Source organism: Propithecus coquereli, unplaced genomic scaffold (genome assembly GCF_000956105.1).
Source record: "Propithecus coquereli isolate 6110/MARCELLA unplaced genomic scaffold, Pcoq_1.0 Scaffold34, whole genome shotgun sequence".
Taxonomy (NCBI): Eukaryota; Metazoa; Chordata; class Mammalia; order Primates; family Indriidae; genus Propithecus; species Propithecus coquereli.
In genome coordinates, this window is record NW_012149063.1 from 10,089,811 (window position 1) to 10,108,390 (window position 18,580).

Here is an 18,580-nt window from a genome sequence, read left to right on the forward strand (position 1 = left end):
TTTTTTTTTTTTTTTATGGACTTGGTCTGCCTTTTTCTAGTCCTATTTATTACTTGAAAAGAACTCCTAATTTGAGTATTCTTTTCTGACACTTCTACCCTCTTTCTGTGCATTTATTTTATAAATGGTGGTGTTTTTGGTGGAGGAAGGGATGGCATGTCTTGTTTTTCTTTCATTTCTATAGGATCTTTAATTTCCATCTCTTATTTTATTCTTTATCTTTACTGCCTTGTCTCTTAGGTGTACCATACATACATACATATATACATATACGTATATATGTGTATATATATGTCTATCCCCAAGGCTGTCATTTCTCATTCCTCCCATTTTCAAACTCCTTCCCGTAGTCAGGACCATGGATTACTAAGTCCTTTATAGTATTTTGGCATTATTGTTGCACCTTTGTTTTCTGGGAGTGATTTTGGCTGTGCTTCCTCCTAGTCCTCTATTACCTCTACTCTTTCTTGTGTAGTCTTTTAAGCCTCCTCTTACTCATTTTCTACCCTTATAAGCTTGTGGCAGCTGGAATGCTGTAGGAAGTCTGTTGAAATTTTTTCTTTTTATCTCTACTTAGATGGAATTTGAAGGTCGCAGTATTTTTTGTTTCCTAGTAATACGGAAGATGTAGGTCTTGTGTGGCTTTGTTTTTCTTGTTGATTTGTATATTTTGGGGGGAGGATAGAGAAAGTAGAGGAAGAGGGAAGATTCAAAATGAAATGCCTATCATTCTTCTTAATCCTGAAGTCACCTGAGAGTCAGTTTTCAAATTGTGAAAGATTTTATTTGCTTCAAGCAAATACTTGCATTTTATGTCAAATAGCATTTGAAGCCTTCAACTTTCCTTGAGAACAAACATTATATTTGAAAATTGCAAAATAGAAAATTCTTAAATTTATTACAACTTATTTTTTTAAAATAGAAAATAAATAACATATAAGCCTTTCTGATATCACATTGCCATGGAGTTATTTGTAAACAGTTATATAAAGTGGAAATAAAATATTGGCATTGTACATATAATCAAGTGATAAAATCAAATGATAACTAATCTAAGTAGTTTTATATCACTCCATTGACATAATATTCCCAGAGCAAAAGAATCAATAAATAAATACATTAAACTTCTACAGAAATGGGCCATTTGATACAGTGAATTTGGAATATGTTTGTGATTGACTTAATTTAAACATAAGTCAGAATGGAAGCTGCCCCGGTCAAATTACACTGGGGACCTCGATGAATTTTGATCTCACCTTGGGGCCATGCAGAATCCCTAGCTGGCTAGTTGCACAGACTCACCTTGTTCATTTCATTAACCTTGTGATAATGCAGTGTCTCATTTTATGCTAATTTTTAAAAATCTCATTTATAGTGTTACGGTGGGTTTTGCTCCTTTAAAGTGACTACACTATTTATATGAGGTAATATGGGTATACAGAAATTTAAGACATGGTACCTTCTTACCAGTACCTTTGAATTTTGGTGTAGAATGAGAGTTTTAAAGAAAGTTTGCTAATGTAAAGATATATACATTTTAAAATAAACTTTTTGGATAAGTAATAACGTACATTTACAAAATTCAGATATGTAGAAACATATACAAAATTCAAAAGTTACTCAAGAATGTATAGGGAAAAATCCGCCTTCTTTCCCTGTCTTACAAGTATCCTTTCTGGCCAGAGTCGACATTTTTGCTATGTATAACCATATATATATTTTTAAAAACACAAATGGTAGTTTATTACTCTTTGCTTACCACATTTAGAGCTTGTCTATTCTTTTTCACAGCTACATGATATCCCATTCATTGAATACATCTTGATGTATTTAACAAGATCACTATTGGTTGGCATTTAAGTGGTTTTCAATTTTTTCTTTGGATTATATTTAGATTATAATGCTGCGAGTCAAAGAAATATTTTCAAATGGCTTAGAAGTTAGGAAGTATTTCACAAAAAGATTGGGACTTAGAGTTTAGTTTTTGGGTTTTTTTGATGAGTTGTTCTACAATAAGGTGTTTAATTTTAAATAGAAAAATTTTCCTGTTTGAAGTCAGGGTTTATACTGACCTTTTTACATGAGTTTCAGTCTGGTGACTTTTGAGTTCGAGCAAGTATTTATTAAGCATTTCTGTAGTCTGCAGACAGATCAGAGTAAATAAAGGTGATTCATGCCTTTAGGAGCTTATACCTGACAAATTTCGAACTTACTTGTAGAACCAACTTTGAATATGAGATGTTAATTCCAAGACTATGAGGAACTTCTAAAAATGTTGAAAAGAGCAGAGAGAATTACAAATAATCTTGGTAATGATGTCATTATAGTGGAAGGAAATTAGCAACTTTAAAAACTAAAGTGATATTACTTGTCTTGCTAAGAAAGAGTAAATGTGACAGATAATTCTGTGCTAGTGGATGAGAAAACAGCATAATCCTAATAATTCAGCTGTCATCCTTTTGCCTCTTCTCTGACAGATGTTTAGAAGTTCACCTCAAAAAAACCCTATACTTTTTAGCTATGACCAGCCTCTCCCCACCCTTCTGGCCCACCAAGCCCTAAGCACCCACTGATCTCCTGTCTGTAGATTTCCTATTCTGGAAATTAACAGAAATGGAATGATATACCATGTAGTCTTTTGTGACTGGCTTCTTTCACTTACTGTGTTTCGAAGAGTCAACTGTTGTAGCATTTAGTCCTTTTTATGACTGAATAATCTTCTACTGCAAGGATATACTACATTTTGTTTTTCCATTCATCAGTTGATAGACATTTGGGTTGTTTCCACCTTTGGCTATTATGAATTATGCTGCAGTAAACATTCCTGTACAACTTTTTGTGTGGACATATGTTCTCATTTTGGGGAGGTTTATACCTAGGTGGAATTGCTGGTCACATAGGTAATAACCCTATGTTTCATTGTTTGAGGAACAGCCAGACTTTTCCAGCATGGCTGTACCATCTTACATTCCCACAGCAATGTATGAGGAGTCCAGTTTCTCCACATCCTTGCCAACACTTCTTTCTGGTTTTTGGGGGGTTTTTTGTTTGTTTGTTTGTTTGTTTTTTAATAGTAGCCATCATTAATAGGGATGAAATGGGATCTCATTGTGATTTTGTTTTGCCTTTTCTTAATGACTAATCATGGTGATAAGAAATGACTAATCTTTTCATGTGTTTATTGGCCATTTGTATATTTCCTTGAAGGAATGCCTACTCAGATTCTTTGCCCATTTTAAAAATTTGGTTATTTGTCTATTATGAGAGTGAATTGTAAGAGTTCTTTATTCTAGATGCAAGATTCAGATAAATGATTTGCAAATATTTTCTTCCATTCTGTAGGTTTCTTGCTCATGTCCTTTGAAGCATAGAAATTTTTGGTGAAGTCAAATTAATCTATTTTTTTTCTTTAATTACTCATGCTTTTGTTGTCATGTCTAATGCCAGATCCAAGGTCATGAAGATTTACCCCTATGGCTTCTTCTCGAGTTTTATGTAATAGTTTTAGCTCTTATATTTAGGTCTTTGATCTATTTTTAGTTAATTTTTGTATATGGTATGAGGTAAGGGCCCAAATTCATTCTTTTGTATGTAGCTATCCATTTGTCCCAGTATCATTTTTGAAATATTTTTCCCCATTCACTGATCCTGGCACCCTTATCAAAAGTCAGTATGGGTTTATATCCAGATTCTCAGTTCTTTTGCATTGATCTATATGTCTGTCCTTATGCCAGTACCATATTGACTTGATTACAGTTATTTTTTAGCAGATTTTGAAATAAATAAAAAAGTGCGAGTCCTTCTTCTTTGTTGTTCTTCTTTTAAGAGACTGGGTCTTGCTCTGTTGCCCAGGCTGGAGTGCAATGAGTGGTACAATCATAGCTCACTGCGTCCTCAAACTCCTGGTCTCAAGCAGTTCTCCTGCCTCAGCCTCCCAAGTAGCTGGGAATACAGGTGCGTACCACCACGCCCGGCTGATTTTTTTTTTTTTTTTTTTAATTATCTGTAGAGACAGAGTCTTGCTGTCTTGCCAAAGCTGGTCTCAAACTCCCGAGCTCAAGCGATCCTCCTGCCTCATCCTTCCAAAGTGCTGGAATTACAGACCTGAGCCACTGTGCCTGGCCAGTTGTTCTTTTTTGATATTGTTTTGGCCGTTTTTGGTACTTTACAATTTCATAAGAATTATGAAATTAGTTCATCAATTTCTACAGTGAGCCCAGCTTGGATTCTAATAGAGACTGTGTTGAATCTGTAGGCCAGTTAGATCAATTTGGTTAGCATTGCCATCTTAGCAATGTTGAGTCTTCCGATCCATGAGTATGGGATGTATTTCCAATTATTTAGAGCTTTAATTTTTTTCAACAATGTTTTGTAGTTTTCAGGGTGTAAGTTTAGTACTTCTTGGTCAGAGTTATTCCTATTTCATTCTTTTTGATACTATTGTAAATGGAATTGTTTTCTTAATTTTCTTTTTGATTGTTCATTGAAAGTATATACAAATACAATTGATTTTTGTACATGAATCCTGTATTCTGCAACCTTACTACTTTTTAAATTCTACTAGTTTGTTAGTGGATTCATTAGCATTTTCTATATGCAAAATCACGTCATCTGTAGAGATAGTTTTACTTCTCTATACTTTCAGTGTAAAGTTGAACAGAAGTGTGATAAGAGCAGAAATCTTTGTCTTGTTCCTGATCTTAGGGGAAAAGCATCCAGTCTTTCCCCGTTAAGTATGTTAAATGGGTTTTTTTCATAGATGGCCTTTTTAGTTTGAAGAAGTTCCCTTCTATTCCTAATGTATTGAGTGTTTTGATCATAATGGATGTTGGATTTGTCAAATGCTTTTTCTCCATCTATTGAGTTGTTCATGTCATTTTTGTTTTTCATTCTACTGATATGTTGTATTACATTTAATTGAATTTTGGATGTTAAACTACCCTTTCATTCCAGGGACAAACCCTGCTTGGTTATGGTATATAGTTATTTTTTATATATTGCTGGATTTGGTTTAATAGTATTTTGTTTAGAATTTTTGTGTCCATATTCATAAGAGATACTGATCTGTCATTTTCTTGTGATCTCTTTGGTGGTATTAGGATAATGTAATACTGGCCTCATAGAATGGATTGGGAAGTGTTTCCTCCTCTTCTACTTTTTGAAAGAGTTTGTGAAGAATTGATATTAGTTCTTTAAGTGCTTGGTAGGATTCAGCTGTGAAATCATTTGGGCCTGGGCTTTTCTTTGTGAGTAATTTTTAGATTACTAGTTACTAATTTGAATTAGTAATTCAGATTGTCTTCTTGAGTCAGTTTCAGTAGTTTGTGTCTTTCTAGGAATTTGTCTATTTTATCTAAGTTATGTAACTTATTACTATACATTTATTCATAGTATTCCATTATAATTCTTTTTATTTTTGTAAGATCAGTAATAATATTCACTATTTCATTTCTGATTCTAATAATTTTTTTTTTTTTGTGAGACAGAGTCTCACTCTGGTTGCCCGGGCTAGAGTGCCGTGGCATCAGCCTAGCTCATAGCAACCTCAAACTCCCAGGCTCAAACAATCCTTCTGCCTTAGCCTCCCGAGTAGCTGGGACTACAGGCATGCGCCTCCATGCCCGGCTAATTTTTTCTGTATATTTTTAGTTGTCCAGCCAATTTCTTTCTATTTTTAGTAGAGACGGGGTCTCGCTCTTGCTCAGGCTAGTCTCGAACTCCTGAGCTCAAACGATCCTCCTGCCTCGGCCTCCCAGAGTGCTAGGATTACAGGCGTGAGCCACCGCGCCCGGCCTCATTTCTGATTCTAATAATTTGAGTCTTCTTTCTCCTTTTCTCCGTCACTTTAGCTAAAGGTTTGTTAATTTTCTTAATCTTTTCAGAGAACCACCTTTTGGTTTCATTGGTTTTTCCCTATTTTTCTATCCTTTATCTCATAAATTTCACCTCTACTCTCTATTAATTCCTTCCTTCTGCTTACTTTAGATTTAATTTGCTCTTTTTTTCCAGTAGCTTAAGGTGGAAAGTTAGGTTATTTGAGATTTAAAAAAAACCAGATATTTACTGTCATAAATTTCCCTCTAGATATTGCTTTAGCTGTGTCTTACAAGTATGGATGTATTGTGTCCTCCTTTCCATCTTCTCAAACTATTACCTAATTTCCCCATTGATTTCTTCTTTGACCCATTGGTATTTAGGAGTGTGTTGTTTAATTTCCACATATTTATAAGCTTTCCAAATTTCTTTTCTACTGGTTTCTTATTTCATTCCATTGTGATTGGATAACATACTTTGTATTATTTCAGTCTTTTATAATGTGTTCAAGTTCGTTTTATGGCCTAGCTAGCATGAAGGCTATTCTGGAGATTGCACTAGAAATATATATTCTGTTGATCAGTGGAGTGTTCTAGTCTTTTAGGTCTAATTGGTTTATAGTGTTATACAATTCTTCTCTTTCCTTGTCTTACGCCTAGTTTTTATGTCTGTGATTGAAAGTGAGGTATTGATGTCTGCAACTGTTATTGTTAAATTATCTATTTCTCCCTTCATTGCTGTCAGTGTTTCCTGCTTACATTTTTGTGTCCTGTATTAGGTGCATATTTGTTTATAATTGTCATTATATCTTCCTAATGGTTTATCAATTTAAAATGTCCCTCCTTATATCTAGTAACGGTTTTGTTTAAAGTCTGTTTTGTCTGATGTCAGTATATAGTCATTCCAGCTTTATTGTGGTTGCTGTTTGTATGATGTATCCTTTTCTAACTTTCAGTCTAGTTGTATCTCTGAATTTAAAGTGTGTCTCCTGTAGACAGCATATAGTTGGATTTCTCAAAGAAAAGATTTTTCTTTTAAAAAAATCCGGTCTCACTATCTCTGTTTTTCATTTGGTTGTTTAATCCATTCATATTTAATGTTATTATTGCTATGGTTGGATTTATATCTGCCATTTCTTCCCACTCTATGGGTCTTTCTTCTTTTTGTTCCCGTAGTTCTCCATTACTGCTTTCTTTTGCGTTAAGTGAATATTTTCTAATGTAGCATTTTAATTTCCTTAATGATCTTTTCAGTATATGTTTTTCAGGGTCTTTTTAGTGGTTGCTCTAGGGCTTAACATGCACATCTTACCTAATGAGAATCAGCTTCAGATTTATACTGATTTATTTCCTGTGAGAATGTAGAAATGTTATTCCTATATAGTTCTGTTCCTTTTCCCCCTTTTAATGTGGTATCGTTATTCACATTACCTCTACAAATGATACAAACACAATAATATGTTACTACAATTATTACTTTATATAATTGTATGACTTTTAAAGAAGCTAAGAGAAGAAAAGAGACCAAGTACAGGTTCAGCATCCCAAATTTGAAAATCCAGAATACTCCAAAATTCAAAAACTTTTTGAGCACTGACAAGATGCTCAAAGGAAATGCTCATTGGAGCATTTCATATTTTGGATTTTTTGATTTGGGATGCTCAGTCAGTAAGTATAATGCAGATGTGCCAAAATTTGAAAAAATCTGAAATGTGAACATTTCTGGTCCCAAGCATTTCAGATAAGGGTTACTCAACCTGTCTAGACTTAGAGCTTTCGTTGTATTAACCATGTTATTTATCCCTTCTGGTTGTTCCTATCCAAGTACTAACCAAGCCCCTTCTGGTTCTCTTCATTTGTTCCTGTGGGTTCAGATTACCATCTGGAATCATATCGTTAGCCCAATAGAGCTTTGCTTCTATTCACCTCCTTTGTGCTGTTACTGGTGAATATATCACATTTGTATATGTTATTGGTCCAAAAATACATTATGTACTTATTGTTTTATGCCATTGCTTTATAAATCAGGTATGAGAAAAAAGAAGAGGAAATATACATTTATACTATCTTTTGTAATTACATAAAAGAAGACACAAAAGTGCTCTTTATTTGTGTGTGTTAATTTGAATTTCTGTCTGGGGTCACCTGCTTTTGAAATGAAGAACTTCCTTTAGCATTGTAAACCTGGTCTTCCAGCCACAAAGTCCTCCCAGCTTTTGTGTATCTGGGAATATCTTTATTTTTGTCTTCATGTTTGAAAGATAGCTTTCTTGGGTGTAAGATTCTTAGTTGACAGTTTTTTTTTCTTTTTTTCTTGAGCACTTTAAGTATTGATATATTATTTCACCACTTTCTGGCTTCCATTGTTTTTGCTGGTAAGTCAGCTGTTAACTTTATAAGTTTTCCCTTGTAATTGACAAGTCAGTTTTCTCTTGCTTGACATTAGCATTTTTACTGTTATGTGCCTATTTATGGATATCTTTGTGTTGATACTAGTTGGAATTTGTTGAGCTCTCATGATGTAGAGGTTAGTGTTTTTTAATAAATTTAGGAAGTTTTCAGCCAGTCTTTCTTTGAAAAATTTTTTCCACTTCATTCTTTCCTCTGCTTTTGGCACTCCCATGATACATAAATTGGTGTGCTTAATGGTTTCCTACATTTCTAGGAGGCACCATTCATTTTTCTTCATTCATTTTTCTCTCTGTTCTTCATATCGCATAATTTTTGTCAGTCTATCTTCAAGTTCGCTATTTTTAATTCTGCCAGATCACATCTGTTGTTGAGCCCCTCTAGTGAATTTTTCATTTCCGTTATTGTACTTTTCAACTCCAGAATTTCCATTTGGTTCTTTTTAATAATTTCTCTCTATTTATTGATAATCTTTAATGACATGCATTTGTCCCATCATTTGAGGCTGGGAACAAGAAGTGAGCCCTACCTCTCAACTGCACTTGCCTGAAACTTAGCCTTGTGAAGAGGTAGCTGGAGACTGAATGTTATATAGAATAGGATCGAACATTTTTGTGAAACTAAGAAAGTCTTTAGGTATTTATCCAAGAGAAAGGAAAACATGTCCACATAAAAACTTGCTCATATATATTCATAGCAGCAGCATTCATAGTAGCCAAAAAGTAGAATGCCAAATGTCCATCAACTGATGAACAGATAAACAAAATGAGGTATACTTTACAATGGAATATTCAGCAATTAAATAAGAATGAAATATTAATACTTGCTACAACATGGATGAACCTTGAAAACATTATAGTAAGTGAAAGAACGCAGTCACAGGCTACATATTGTGAGATTCATTTTATACCAAATGTCCAGAATAGGCAAATCTGTATAGACAGAACATAGCTTTGTGGTTGCCTAGTGCTAGGGTGGGGGGTTGGAAATGGAGAATGACTTTTGTGATTATGGGTTTCTTTTTTGGGTGTGATAAAAATGTTCTAAACTTAGATTGTTATGATGGTTGCACATATCTGTAAACAACACTAAAAACCATTGTATTTTGTACTTTAAATGGGTGAATTTTATTGTGCATAAATATATCTCAGTAAAGATGCTAAAAGAGAAAGTTTAGTCACTTTTGTCATCTTGTGAATTTTACAAGACATATCTATTTTTATATTAAAATATTTATTAGGCTAAACTTGCAGAGCTTTTGTGATCATACAAGTCATAAGAGGGTCATATTTTGTAATCTCAGGAAATCATATGTATATATATTGAATATGTTGTGATCTAATGTAGTGTAACTTACTTTTCATGGACTCATAGAAGATTTTAATCCCATACTATATATTGCCAAGTTAATTGTATTATAAACTTATTGGAAGCTTTACATTTTGTGATACCTTTTATTTCTTGTGTTGTAATTAAGTTCTCCAATTTTAAAGATTTCTCCCTTTCTTTACTGTTTTTTAATGATTCTCAGAAAATTTACTAATAGTGTTATTAATTTCTACCATTTGTATGTCAGAAACCACTGATTTGAAAAGTTTGGCTTTGTGAATATAATCGTTTTTAACCATGTCCCTTCAAATATTTTAGCATAGATATTTAGGCCTGTGGTTATATTTAACTTATCTTTTTCCTCCCTGATTAGTCTCCTACTCCCCATTATAGTAAAGAAAAAAAAGTTTGTTTTATTTGTCGTGCTCTTGTGCTAGATATCTATGATAACCATTTTATCTCTATTTGTTTGTTTCTTATAAGGGCATCTCAGTAATGTCCTTGTCTTTTATTAATTCTTAGGAAAAGAGGCAAGGTATTATTTCCTCAAATTTCTTCAGTCATCTTAAGTTCTCATTGAGGGTTAGGTTCTTTTTGCCCAATAAATTGTTTTGAAAGTAAAAGTAGGCACAAATATCAAAATAAGCTTCTGTATGAATATATATGAGATATAAAAACCTGTTGTTTTTCAAATTCTTTTTTTTTTAATAAGTTGTAATACTTTAAAAACCATTTAAAAGTAACCTTGGAGAAAAGTTACTTAAAATATTTTTAAATATTTATACATAACTAAGAAAAGTAGATTCCAAAGACTTTTCTTTGGCAATTATAAAATTTGCTTAATCATTTTCCTAAAAAGACTTGAGTAGCCATTATTTCTCAGATAGAATAGATTAAATAAATTTAAATATGAATAGTAGAATGAATTAATAGAATAAATAGATTAAATAGATCTAAATATGATTTAGAAAATTGTCATGTGATATATTGGATTATTCCCCCTTCTCTTTCAGGAACTCTTGGTGTAATAACAGAAGCTACAATAAAAATCAGACCAGTCCCTGAATACCAAAAGTATGGCTCGGTAGCTTTCCCTAATTTTGAACAAGGAGTAGCCTGTTTAAGAGAAATTGCAAAACAGGTAAAAAAAATAAAAATAAAAAGAAGATATATATTTTTATATTTTTAAAATTCTGCATAATTGATTGTGATGTGTTACAAATAATCTTCATATTTAATTGTGTTACATTTGTGGTTTTTACCCAGTTCTACATGAGAAAGTAGTATTGTAAAGTCATCCCTTTAAGTGCAGTTGCTATTTCTTTTACTAATTATATTGCTGTCACACCTGTTTCTTGGTCTAAAGAGGGCTGTATGATTTTAAGCCAAGGTAAGAGATGTTCTTCAATTGATGGCTTCAAATAACTGCCTTTTATCAAATGTTATGTTTCTTAAGTTATTTGGGGGTAAGATTTTATGATTAATTTAAGCAATATATAATCTATCTTAAAGTAAGGCATTTACTGAAATTAAAAGTAATGACTGAATATCAGTTACAGTCTTGATTGTCTGTCTACTCCTGGGTAGGGAGAGAATTTAAAAAGAAGTATGGTCCTGGAATGAACATTCTTGGACTTGTGGCAAGTTACTTTGGTATTGTTAAAGTAGAAGTGAATATTAGCAGTTGAAGTCCTTACATAAGAGCTCCTAATTCGCTAGAACTTTAGGAGTATTATGTTATGGTTAGGGAGCTAGAGTATACAGTATTATGCCATGGTTGCTAAAATGACGAGATGGCAATAATATTTAAAGCAGGAGGATTGGAGATAAGTTTTTGGAGTAAATAATATTTGTTATACTAAAATAATGTCTGAACACTGAGCAGTAAAGTTCAAGTGTATTCTAATACTTATTTCTAAAACCTTCTGTCACTCAAAGGCAGAGGAAAGTACCTTCAAATTAAGATAACCCAGGCATTAAGAAATAATTGAACTGTTTGCAGAGCCTATGGTTTTGCATGTGAGTTAATACCTAGAAGAATGGGAAGTGAGGCTTTTTTATTTTTAAGAAAATAACCAGAAGGTCACCAATTTAAAAATAAAATAAAAACAAATATTTCCATAAATAGATTATATTTTCTTATTAATTTCAGATCTTTTTTAATGAGTTTTTTTTAATTCAAGTGTTTTCACTCGAATTGTAATTTATACTTTGTGTTAAATACTTTTATTTTTCTTCTATCTTTGTCAAGCTTAACTATCCCCCTCAAGAAAACTTTATTAAAGATATATGGTTCATATCATCTCTCTTTAGTTTTGAATGACATATTTCTAATTAACCATTTATTGCCTCCAATTTTATGACAAAATAAATGTCAATACCAAATTAGATTTTTGGAAAAATTATGGAAGTTATAAAAGTAATTTGAATTTATTTTTTTCAACAAACGATCTTAATGAGGTCATATTCAGTCCATGTTGGCCAACTCTACCCCTTCATAATATCTCTTCTTTGTAGAACACAGATTTAGTGGACTCATTAAGAAGTGTTGTTTTATTATCTTTGGAGTAGAGGTGTGTGTAGTTTATGTTTTCCTGAGTGCTCCGTCTACTTTTCCACATCTCAAATACTCACATGTAAATCTATCTTAGGTTTCATTAATGAGAAGTAATATACAATTGTATCAAAATCCTTATTTTATAATTTCATTAGAATGTAAATGTTGGATTTAAACATAAATAATTGGTACAATCTGACCTGTTTTTGTTATAATTTGATATGTCCCTGAGGGAAAGTGACAGAGAAAAGCTACCTGTGCTATTGAAAATCAGGGAATGGAATTTACCTTCATCCTTGCCTACATCTGTAAAATTGCCCTTGTAGTCATTTAAAAAATTTCTAAGAATGTTTACTTAATGAACATAATCTAAATTCACTATACAGAACTATATTGGATATATATCTTGGAGTAAATAATGGTAATGATTGATAGAAAGTACCACTGTATGGTTAAAAATGAGGTCAAAAAGAAAGCTCCTTTCAAGTCTATAGTTAGGACAGTTTGGTTCTGTGTACTTAGTAATGGACAGTTTTTAGAGACATAAATACTGTGGACCAGAAAGCTTGCCTTACTCAAAACTAATTAAAAAGTCCAGTTAGATAATATATTATTCTCAAGTATTGCTCTTGTAATTGCTCTTATAATTGCAATTGCTAAGAGTAGTTACTGGGATTTGGAGATATTACATTGTTTTGGGAACCTCCGTATTTTACTTCTATGATAATGTACGTGTAGAGAGACATTAATGTTTACCCTACCTGGAAATGTATAAAAGGATTTATAATGGTTTAGGAATATTTGCATATTAGTTTACAGAATGTACAAATCTCATATGTCAACAGTGGTAAAAGTATTTGCTGCCCTCCTTTGTAACAGTATTGCCCTGGCAAAAAAAAAATGGAAAAAATTATCTGGTTTTGGCACTAGTCATTGTTCAATTTGGGATTTGGAATTTCAGCTGATAGGAGGAGAATTAAGATCCATTAAAATAGAAGGTACGTGGTTTATGATTGTGCCAAATTCTTGATTGAATAATGAGCTGGCTGCTTGTAATTCTTCACTGTCAATTCATAGCACTTCCTTTTTTTTTTTTTTTTGGTAATATTTTCAGACTTAAGTTGATTTTGAAATGAGAAACAGTATTTTGGATGAGTATCTTTTGGAAAGGAGCATATTTGACTGTTCACAAATAGCAAAGTGGGCTCTGTGTCTTCTTTCATTGCTATTCTTACTGAAGGAAATAAATTAAGCAAACTTATACTGGCAGCAGCAGGATTCTGCTAGGGTTTTTCAGCTGATCTTTGTCCATGTGAGGAATTGTCCCCTATCAATACTTCATTGCCTGTGAGGAGCTAGAAAGGAAGATTTAGTAGATTTATGTGATTCTTTCTCATAAGTGACAGTCCAGAGTAATCTTCAACTTTACTCAGTAGATGGGTAAGTGATTTTAAGACTCTCTCAGAAAATAAATTTCCTACTGGTAGCCTCTCAAGAGGGGAAAATTAATATTTTTAAATCAGAATATCAGTGTCAAACATAACATTTTATTCTCTTTTATTTGTTTGGAAATAACAATGGTGTTTTTACAAGGTTTAAAAGGAAAACTTAGTATTGAAACAAGCTCAAAAGCAATTTACAAAGTTTGGATTTTTTTTGTTTTCAATAAAAACTTAGGAGTTTTGCTTTATAATATTGTTAGAGGAGTATTTATTGCAATAAGAGGAAAAATTGACTATGTTTGGGATGGATTATACTCATTTCTCTGAAAACTGTCTTCTCAGTAAGTAAAACCTAGCTTCTCAGAACTAGGTTTTTAGAATTATAGATTAAAAGGCAGCCTTGGCCGGGTGCGGTGGCTCACGCCTGTAATCCTAGCTCTCTGGAAGGCCGAGGCGGCGGGCGGATTGTTTGAGCTCAGGAGTTCGAAACCAGCCTGAGCCAGAGCAAGACCCCGTCCTCTAAAATATATAGAAAAAATTAGCCAGGCATGGTGCCACATGCCTGTAGTCCCAGCTACTCGGGAGGCTGAGGCAGGAGGATCACTTGAGCCCAGGTGTTCGAGGTTGCTGTAAGCTAGGCTGACACCACGGCACTCACTCTAGCCCAGGCAACACAGTGAGACTCTGTCTCAAAAAAAAAAAAAAAAAAAAAAAGGCAGCCTTTTCTCACTACTTTTTGACAAAGAATGGCCTTTTCTACCTTCCATTGCTTTTATTTTAAACAATTTTAAGTTGGTAAGGGGTGTGTGTGTGTGTGTGTGTGTGTGTGTGTGTGTGTGTGTGATTTTAGATCATAATTTGGGAAGAAATAGTTCAGGAATCGTTCTGTTTTAAACTTAATTTATCCTGGAAGGGTTCAAATAAATTGAAAGGAATTAGCACTTACCTTATAAACACTTAAAAACTTCTTTATATTCAACAGTAATGCTTGGGAATATTTGTCACCTGTAGAAAATGGTATTGTCATTTTAAATCACCTTTTTTTGGTCTCATAATTTCCTTTCTCTGAAGCAAAGAGAATAACCCTAGTCAAATGTTTGGTTAATTGCGATCCAGAAAAATGAGGACAGTTAAGACATGCTCTATACCAGAAGCTACTCAGAACAATTTATTTTACCTTTACTAAACTGAAAAAAATGTAAAATTAGGAGATTGTATGTATAAACTTTTGACCTTACCCTTAATATAAATGGAGGGAAATATTCACTCTGTAATACATACTATTTTATTCTTTAAAACCAAGCAATACTTGTCTTGTTAAAATAAAGAAGTTATTGTTATTTACCATATAAACTCCTAGCTGTAAGCCAGTATTTTATTGTGTGCCTTTTATGTGAGGAAATGCACACTTAACTTTATAGCTAAAATAATGCAATGGATAGTATGCAAGTTAGATGTGGTTCCTAACTTCTGACTTCCAGTAATTACTAAGGATATTACATGTTATGATAAATTCTCTGTGCTTAAATTTTTGTGTTTGCTTCTGATACAATGAGAAGATTAGTAGCTATCTCCAGTATAGTTTGTAAGGCTCAGGAATTTGGGCTGTTCTAGAGTCTATGCAGAAAGTTTGATTTACCAAGAAACAACCCTTTTCAATTCAAAGATGATTCATTCCTTAGCAATGGTACCAGAGATACAGGACTACCATTTAGTGCTTACACTTTTATAGTTTATCCTTAGGAAGTAAGGCAGTAGAAATCCTGCAGACATTTGAAATATACATTAATTTGAATTTCTTTTGCTAGTAACTAGTCAGTTAAAAGACACCTTCTCAAATAATGTCTCATCTGAAGTATAATATCTGATTTTCTCTGTGACAATGACTTAGTTCTAAAAAACCAGTTTTGTAGAAATCTTTTGATGTGTTTCTTATGGGGGCTATTTGTATGTGTGTGTGTGTAAAATAGTTGGATTGAGAAATCTCTTTTTAAGTTAGTGCAGAGATTACAAAGTAAATAAGACTAATGAGAGTGATTAGTTTTTACTTTTCAGGTTATATATCAAGTAAATTCCTGGTTGTAACAGCCCTAAAGGGAAGAAATTGCCAGCAATTTGACTTAGTTAATCTTATACCCATGTCGTGAGGTCCTTTTGGTTATTTAATTCTTCATTGTTCAAGTAAAAAAAAGGTATTGATATTTCTTTATTAGTAAGTTTCTCATAACTTTCCAGACTGTTAAGTATAAAATATATAAGTCAAATGAAATGAGAGACTCTAATAAAGGTACATTTATCATAAGAGGAAAGAAATCAACAATTTCATTAACTCGAGTTTTAGTAAGCAATTTCTGTTTGAGTGTTCTCAAATTCCTTTAAAAGTAAAACTGTTAAAAATATTCCCTCTCAGGTTAATTCTGATCACCTACCAGCAGGGGTCACTTTAACTCAAGGACCTCTTCCCCAACCCCCTTTTAAGTCTATGGAATACTCTCAGCCCAGCATAATTGAATAACATGGGAATGAATTTAGAGCTCAAATTCTCAGAATGTGTGATGTCTCTAACTTTTAAAGACAATCTTTTGAGTTTTTTTAAACATACTAAATTAGTTTTAAAGCAATGGAAATAAAACCTAATCTTAGTAGTGACTCAGATTGAATGTTGTTTTTATGAATAGTAACATTATTTTGATCTTTTGCTTATATAAGCACCTTCTTTTTAATTAGTTATAGTGATAATTTTTAGTTATTTCAAACTCTTAGAAACTTTTTTTGCTTTCTATGTTTAGAGTGATGTACAGTGACTTACAAATCACTTGCCAGGAGATGATAAACCCAATCTAGATGCTATTTTTGAGTGCTTTATTTATGAGAATTTATGATAACGAAAAACTCTATTTACTGACTTTTAAAAAATCTGGCACTACTGAAATATGAAACTTTAAAGCTGTTGGTTTGAATATGATAATTTCAAAAAGTGTTAAAAACTAAGTTAATATCTAAAATACAGTAAACTTTCTTTAGCTTCTTATTGTTTTTGAATAGTATTTGTCTGTTACCATTTACTATGCCTCCTTAATATAAATAGAAATAGTGGATTAACTAGTTTATGTGACTCAGCTGTCAAGTTAAAAATCACATTCAATGTAATTGAACATTAGTTGCTATATGATGTAGCAATTGCTTTGAAGCTTTCTTACCTATTTTCCCAGCTTTTCAGTTTGAAAATTTTAAGCATACAGAGAATTTGAAAGACTAGTACAGTGATCACCTGTATATCCACTTTGTATATTCAACAATTATTAACTTTTTGCTCTATTTGTTTTATGTGTATATGTCTTCTGTACCATTTGAAATTAGGTTGTAGACATCATGACACCTGACCTCTAAATACTTCAGCAACATCTCCTAAAAATAGGTGAAGAATGGTGTTCTTCTTTATAACCACAATACCTTTATCATGTCTAAGAAAATCAGCAGTAATTTCTTAATGCTGTCTAATACTCATTCTGTGATCAGATTATCCCAGTTGTCCCAAAAATATATTTTATGGATAGTGTTTGCAAACCAAGATTTAATCAAGGCCCACATAGTTTATTTTAATTGTTTTAGAGATTAAACACCAATAGAAACTTACTGTTCTAAATTTACTATTCCCATTTTCTGATATATGTGTATTTATGTTGATCATTTTCATTAAAAACACCTGCCATTGATAAAGGTGAAGTACAATGTGATGGGCAGTAGGAGGTGAAATTTACTAGTTGTTGGTAGGAACTTAATTTTTTTTTTTTTAATGATAGAATGGCTCTGAATTCTTTCATATTTTACCGGTGTGTTTAAGCCAAAACATATAAATATGTATGTTATATGGATATTCTGTTTATTTTATGACAGAAGGAAATTTGGTCTAATCAGGCTTTGTATATTTTATTAGAAGTCAATGTGCCCATTTTGTTAAAAACATTCCAGATTTGTAAATGTGAAGAAAAGTGATTTTCCTTTAGTATTTTGGAAACTGGCAATGTTTTTAGAAGCATTAACCCAACTACAAAGATACCTTTATACCAAGATTTGAAATTACTCAGGTTGTAAATTTTTTATTTTTAGCTACTATACATTTAATAACACCAGAAGTAGCAAGTAAAATAGTTTTAATGTAATTTTTATTTCAAATATGACTTTAAAGCTGCACGTGTGTATGTTTTAATTTGGGGGAGATGCTGTGTGGTGTACTTGGAATAGCGCTTATCTAACAGTCAGGATATGTTGGTCTTCTACCTTTACTTTTAAAGTTACCTGACCTTGGGCAAGTCTTTCAACCTCTCTGATTCTTGTGTTCTCATCTGTAAAATGGTGATAATACCAGTTCTGCTACACTGGCAAGGTTGTTTCTTATATTAAAGAACTACGAAAGCAACTTGGAAACCACAGGATTCTTTAAAATGTAAGGTGATAGGTTATTGTTATAACTTGTATATAAAATTATCTAATACTGTTCCTTTAGACTTGGCAGTGACTTTTTAAATTTAGATTATCTCATCTTTAGTATCAAAGATAAATAAATTGTCTTCAGAATAGAATATCTAGTTATTTTATTGGGTGAAATAAAATGTATACTGTGTTTTTATAAAAATTAAATCTTTGTTCACTTAAAAAGCAAATAGTAGCCAAAATGTTATAATGCACAGTTAAGGTGTGTATTAAATTTTATTCTTTTGAGTGAGTCTCAGAAATTTGTTGTAATACAAATTTTATTGATAAATGTTATTACTCAGAAGATAAATGTCTAAAAAGTTTATGGCATTTGTCAAAATTTTGTCATTTGAAAGCAACTTCTTGGTAGAAGTTTAGCCATGTTAAAACTTTGTATAGAAAATAAAAATCCCATGTGGGGTTTAGCTCAACTCACTTTAATTCTATGGAAAAATTGTAGGTAACTCAAACCTTGTTAGTGTTTATAGTATTTTGTCATCGTAAAATTAATATGAATATCTGTTTCTCTCAGTTTTCTTTTCTTGCAGCTTTTA

The 18,580-nt window shown here is 32.3% G+C and overlaps 1 protein-coding gene across 1 annotated transcript in view; it reads left to right on the forward strand.

Annotated features, from left to right (window-relative positions):
* AGPS (alkylglycerone phosphate synthase) overlaps positions 1-18,580 on the forward strand; it is a 139,450-nt gene that overhangs the window by 63,449 nt on the left and 57,421 nt on the right. Inside the window, exons 8-9 of the mRNA XM_012650692.1 lie at positions 10,074-10,086; positions 10,520-10,692. Of these exons, the coding sequence (XP_012506146.1) occupies positions 10,074-10,086; positions 10,520-10,692 (186 nt within the window). The remainder of the gene's footprint in view (positions 1-10,073; positions 10,087-10,519; positions 10,693-18,580) is intronic.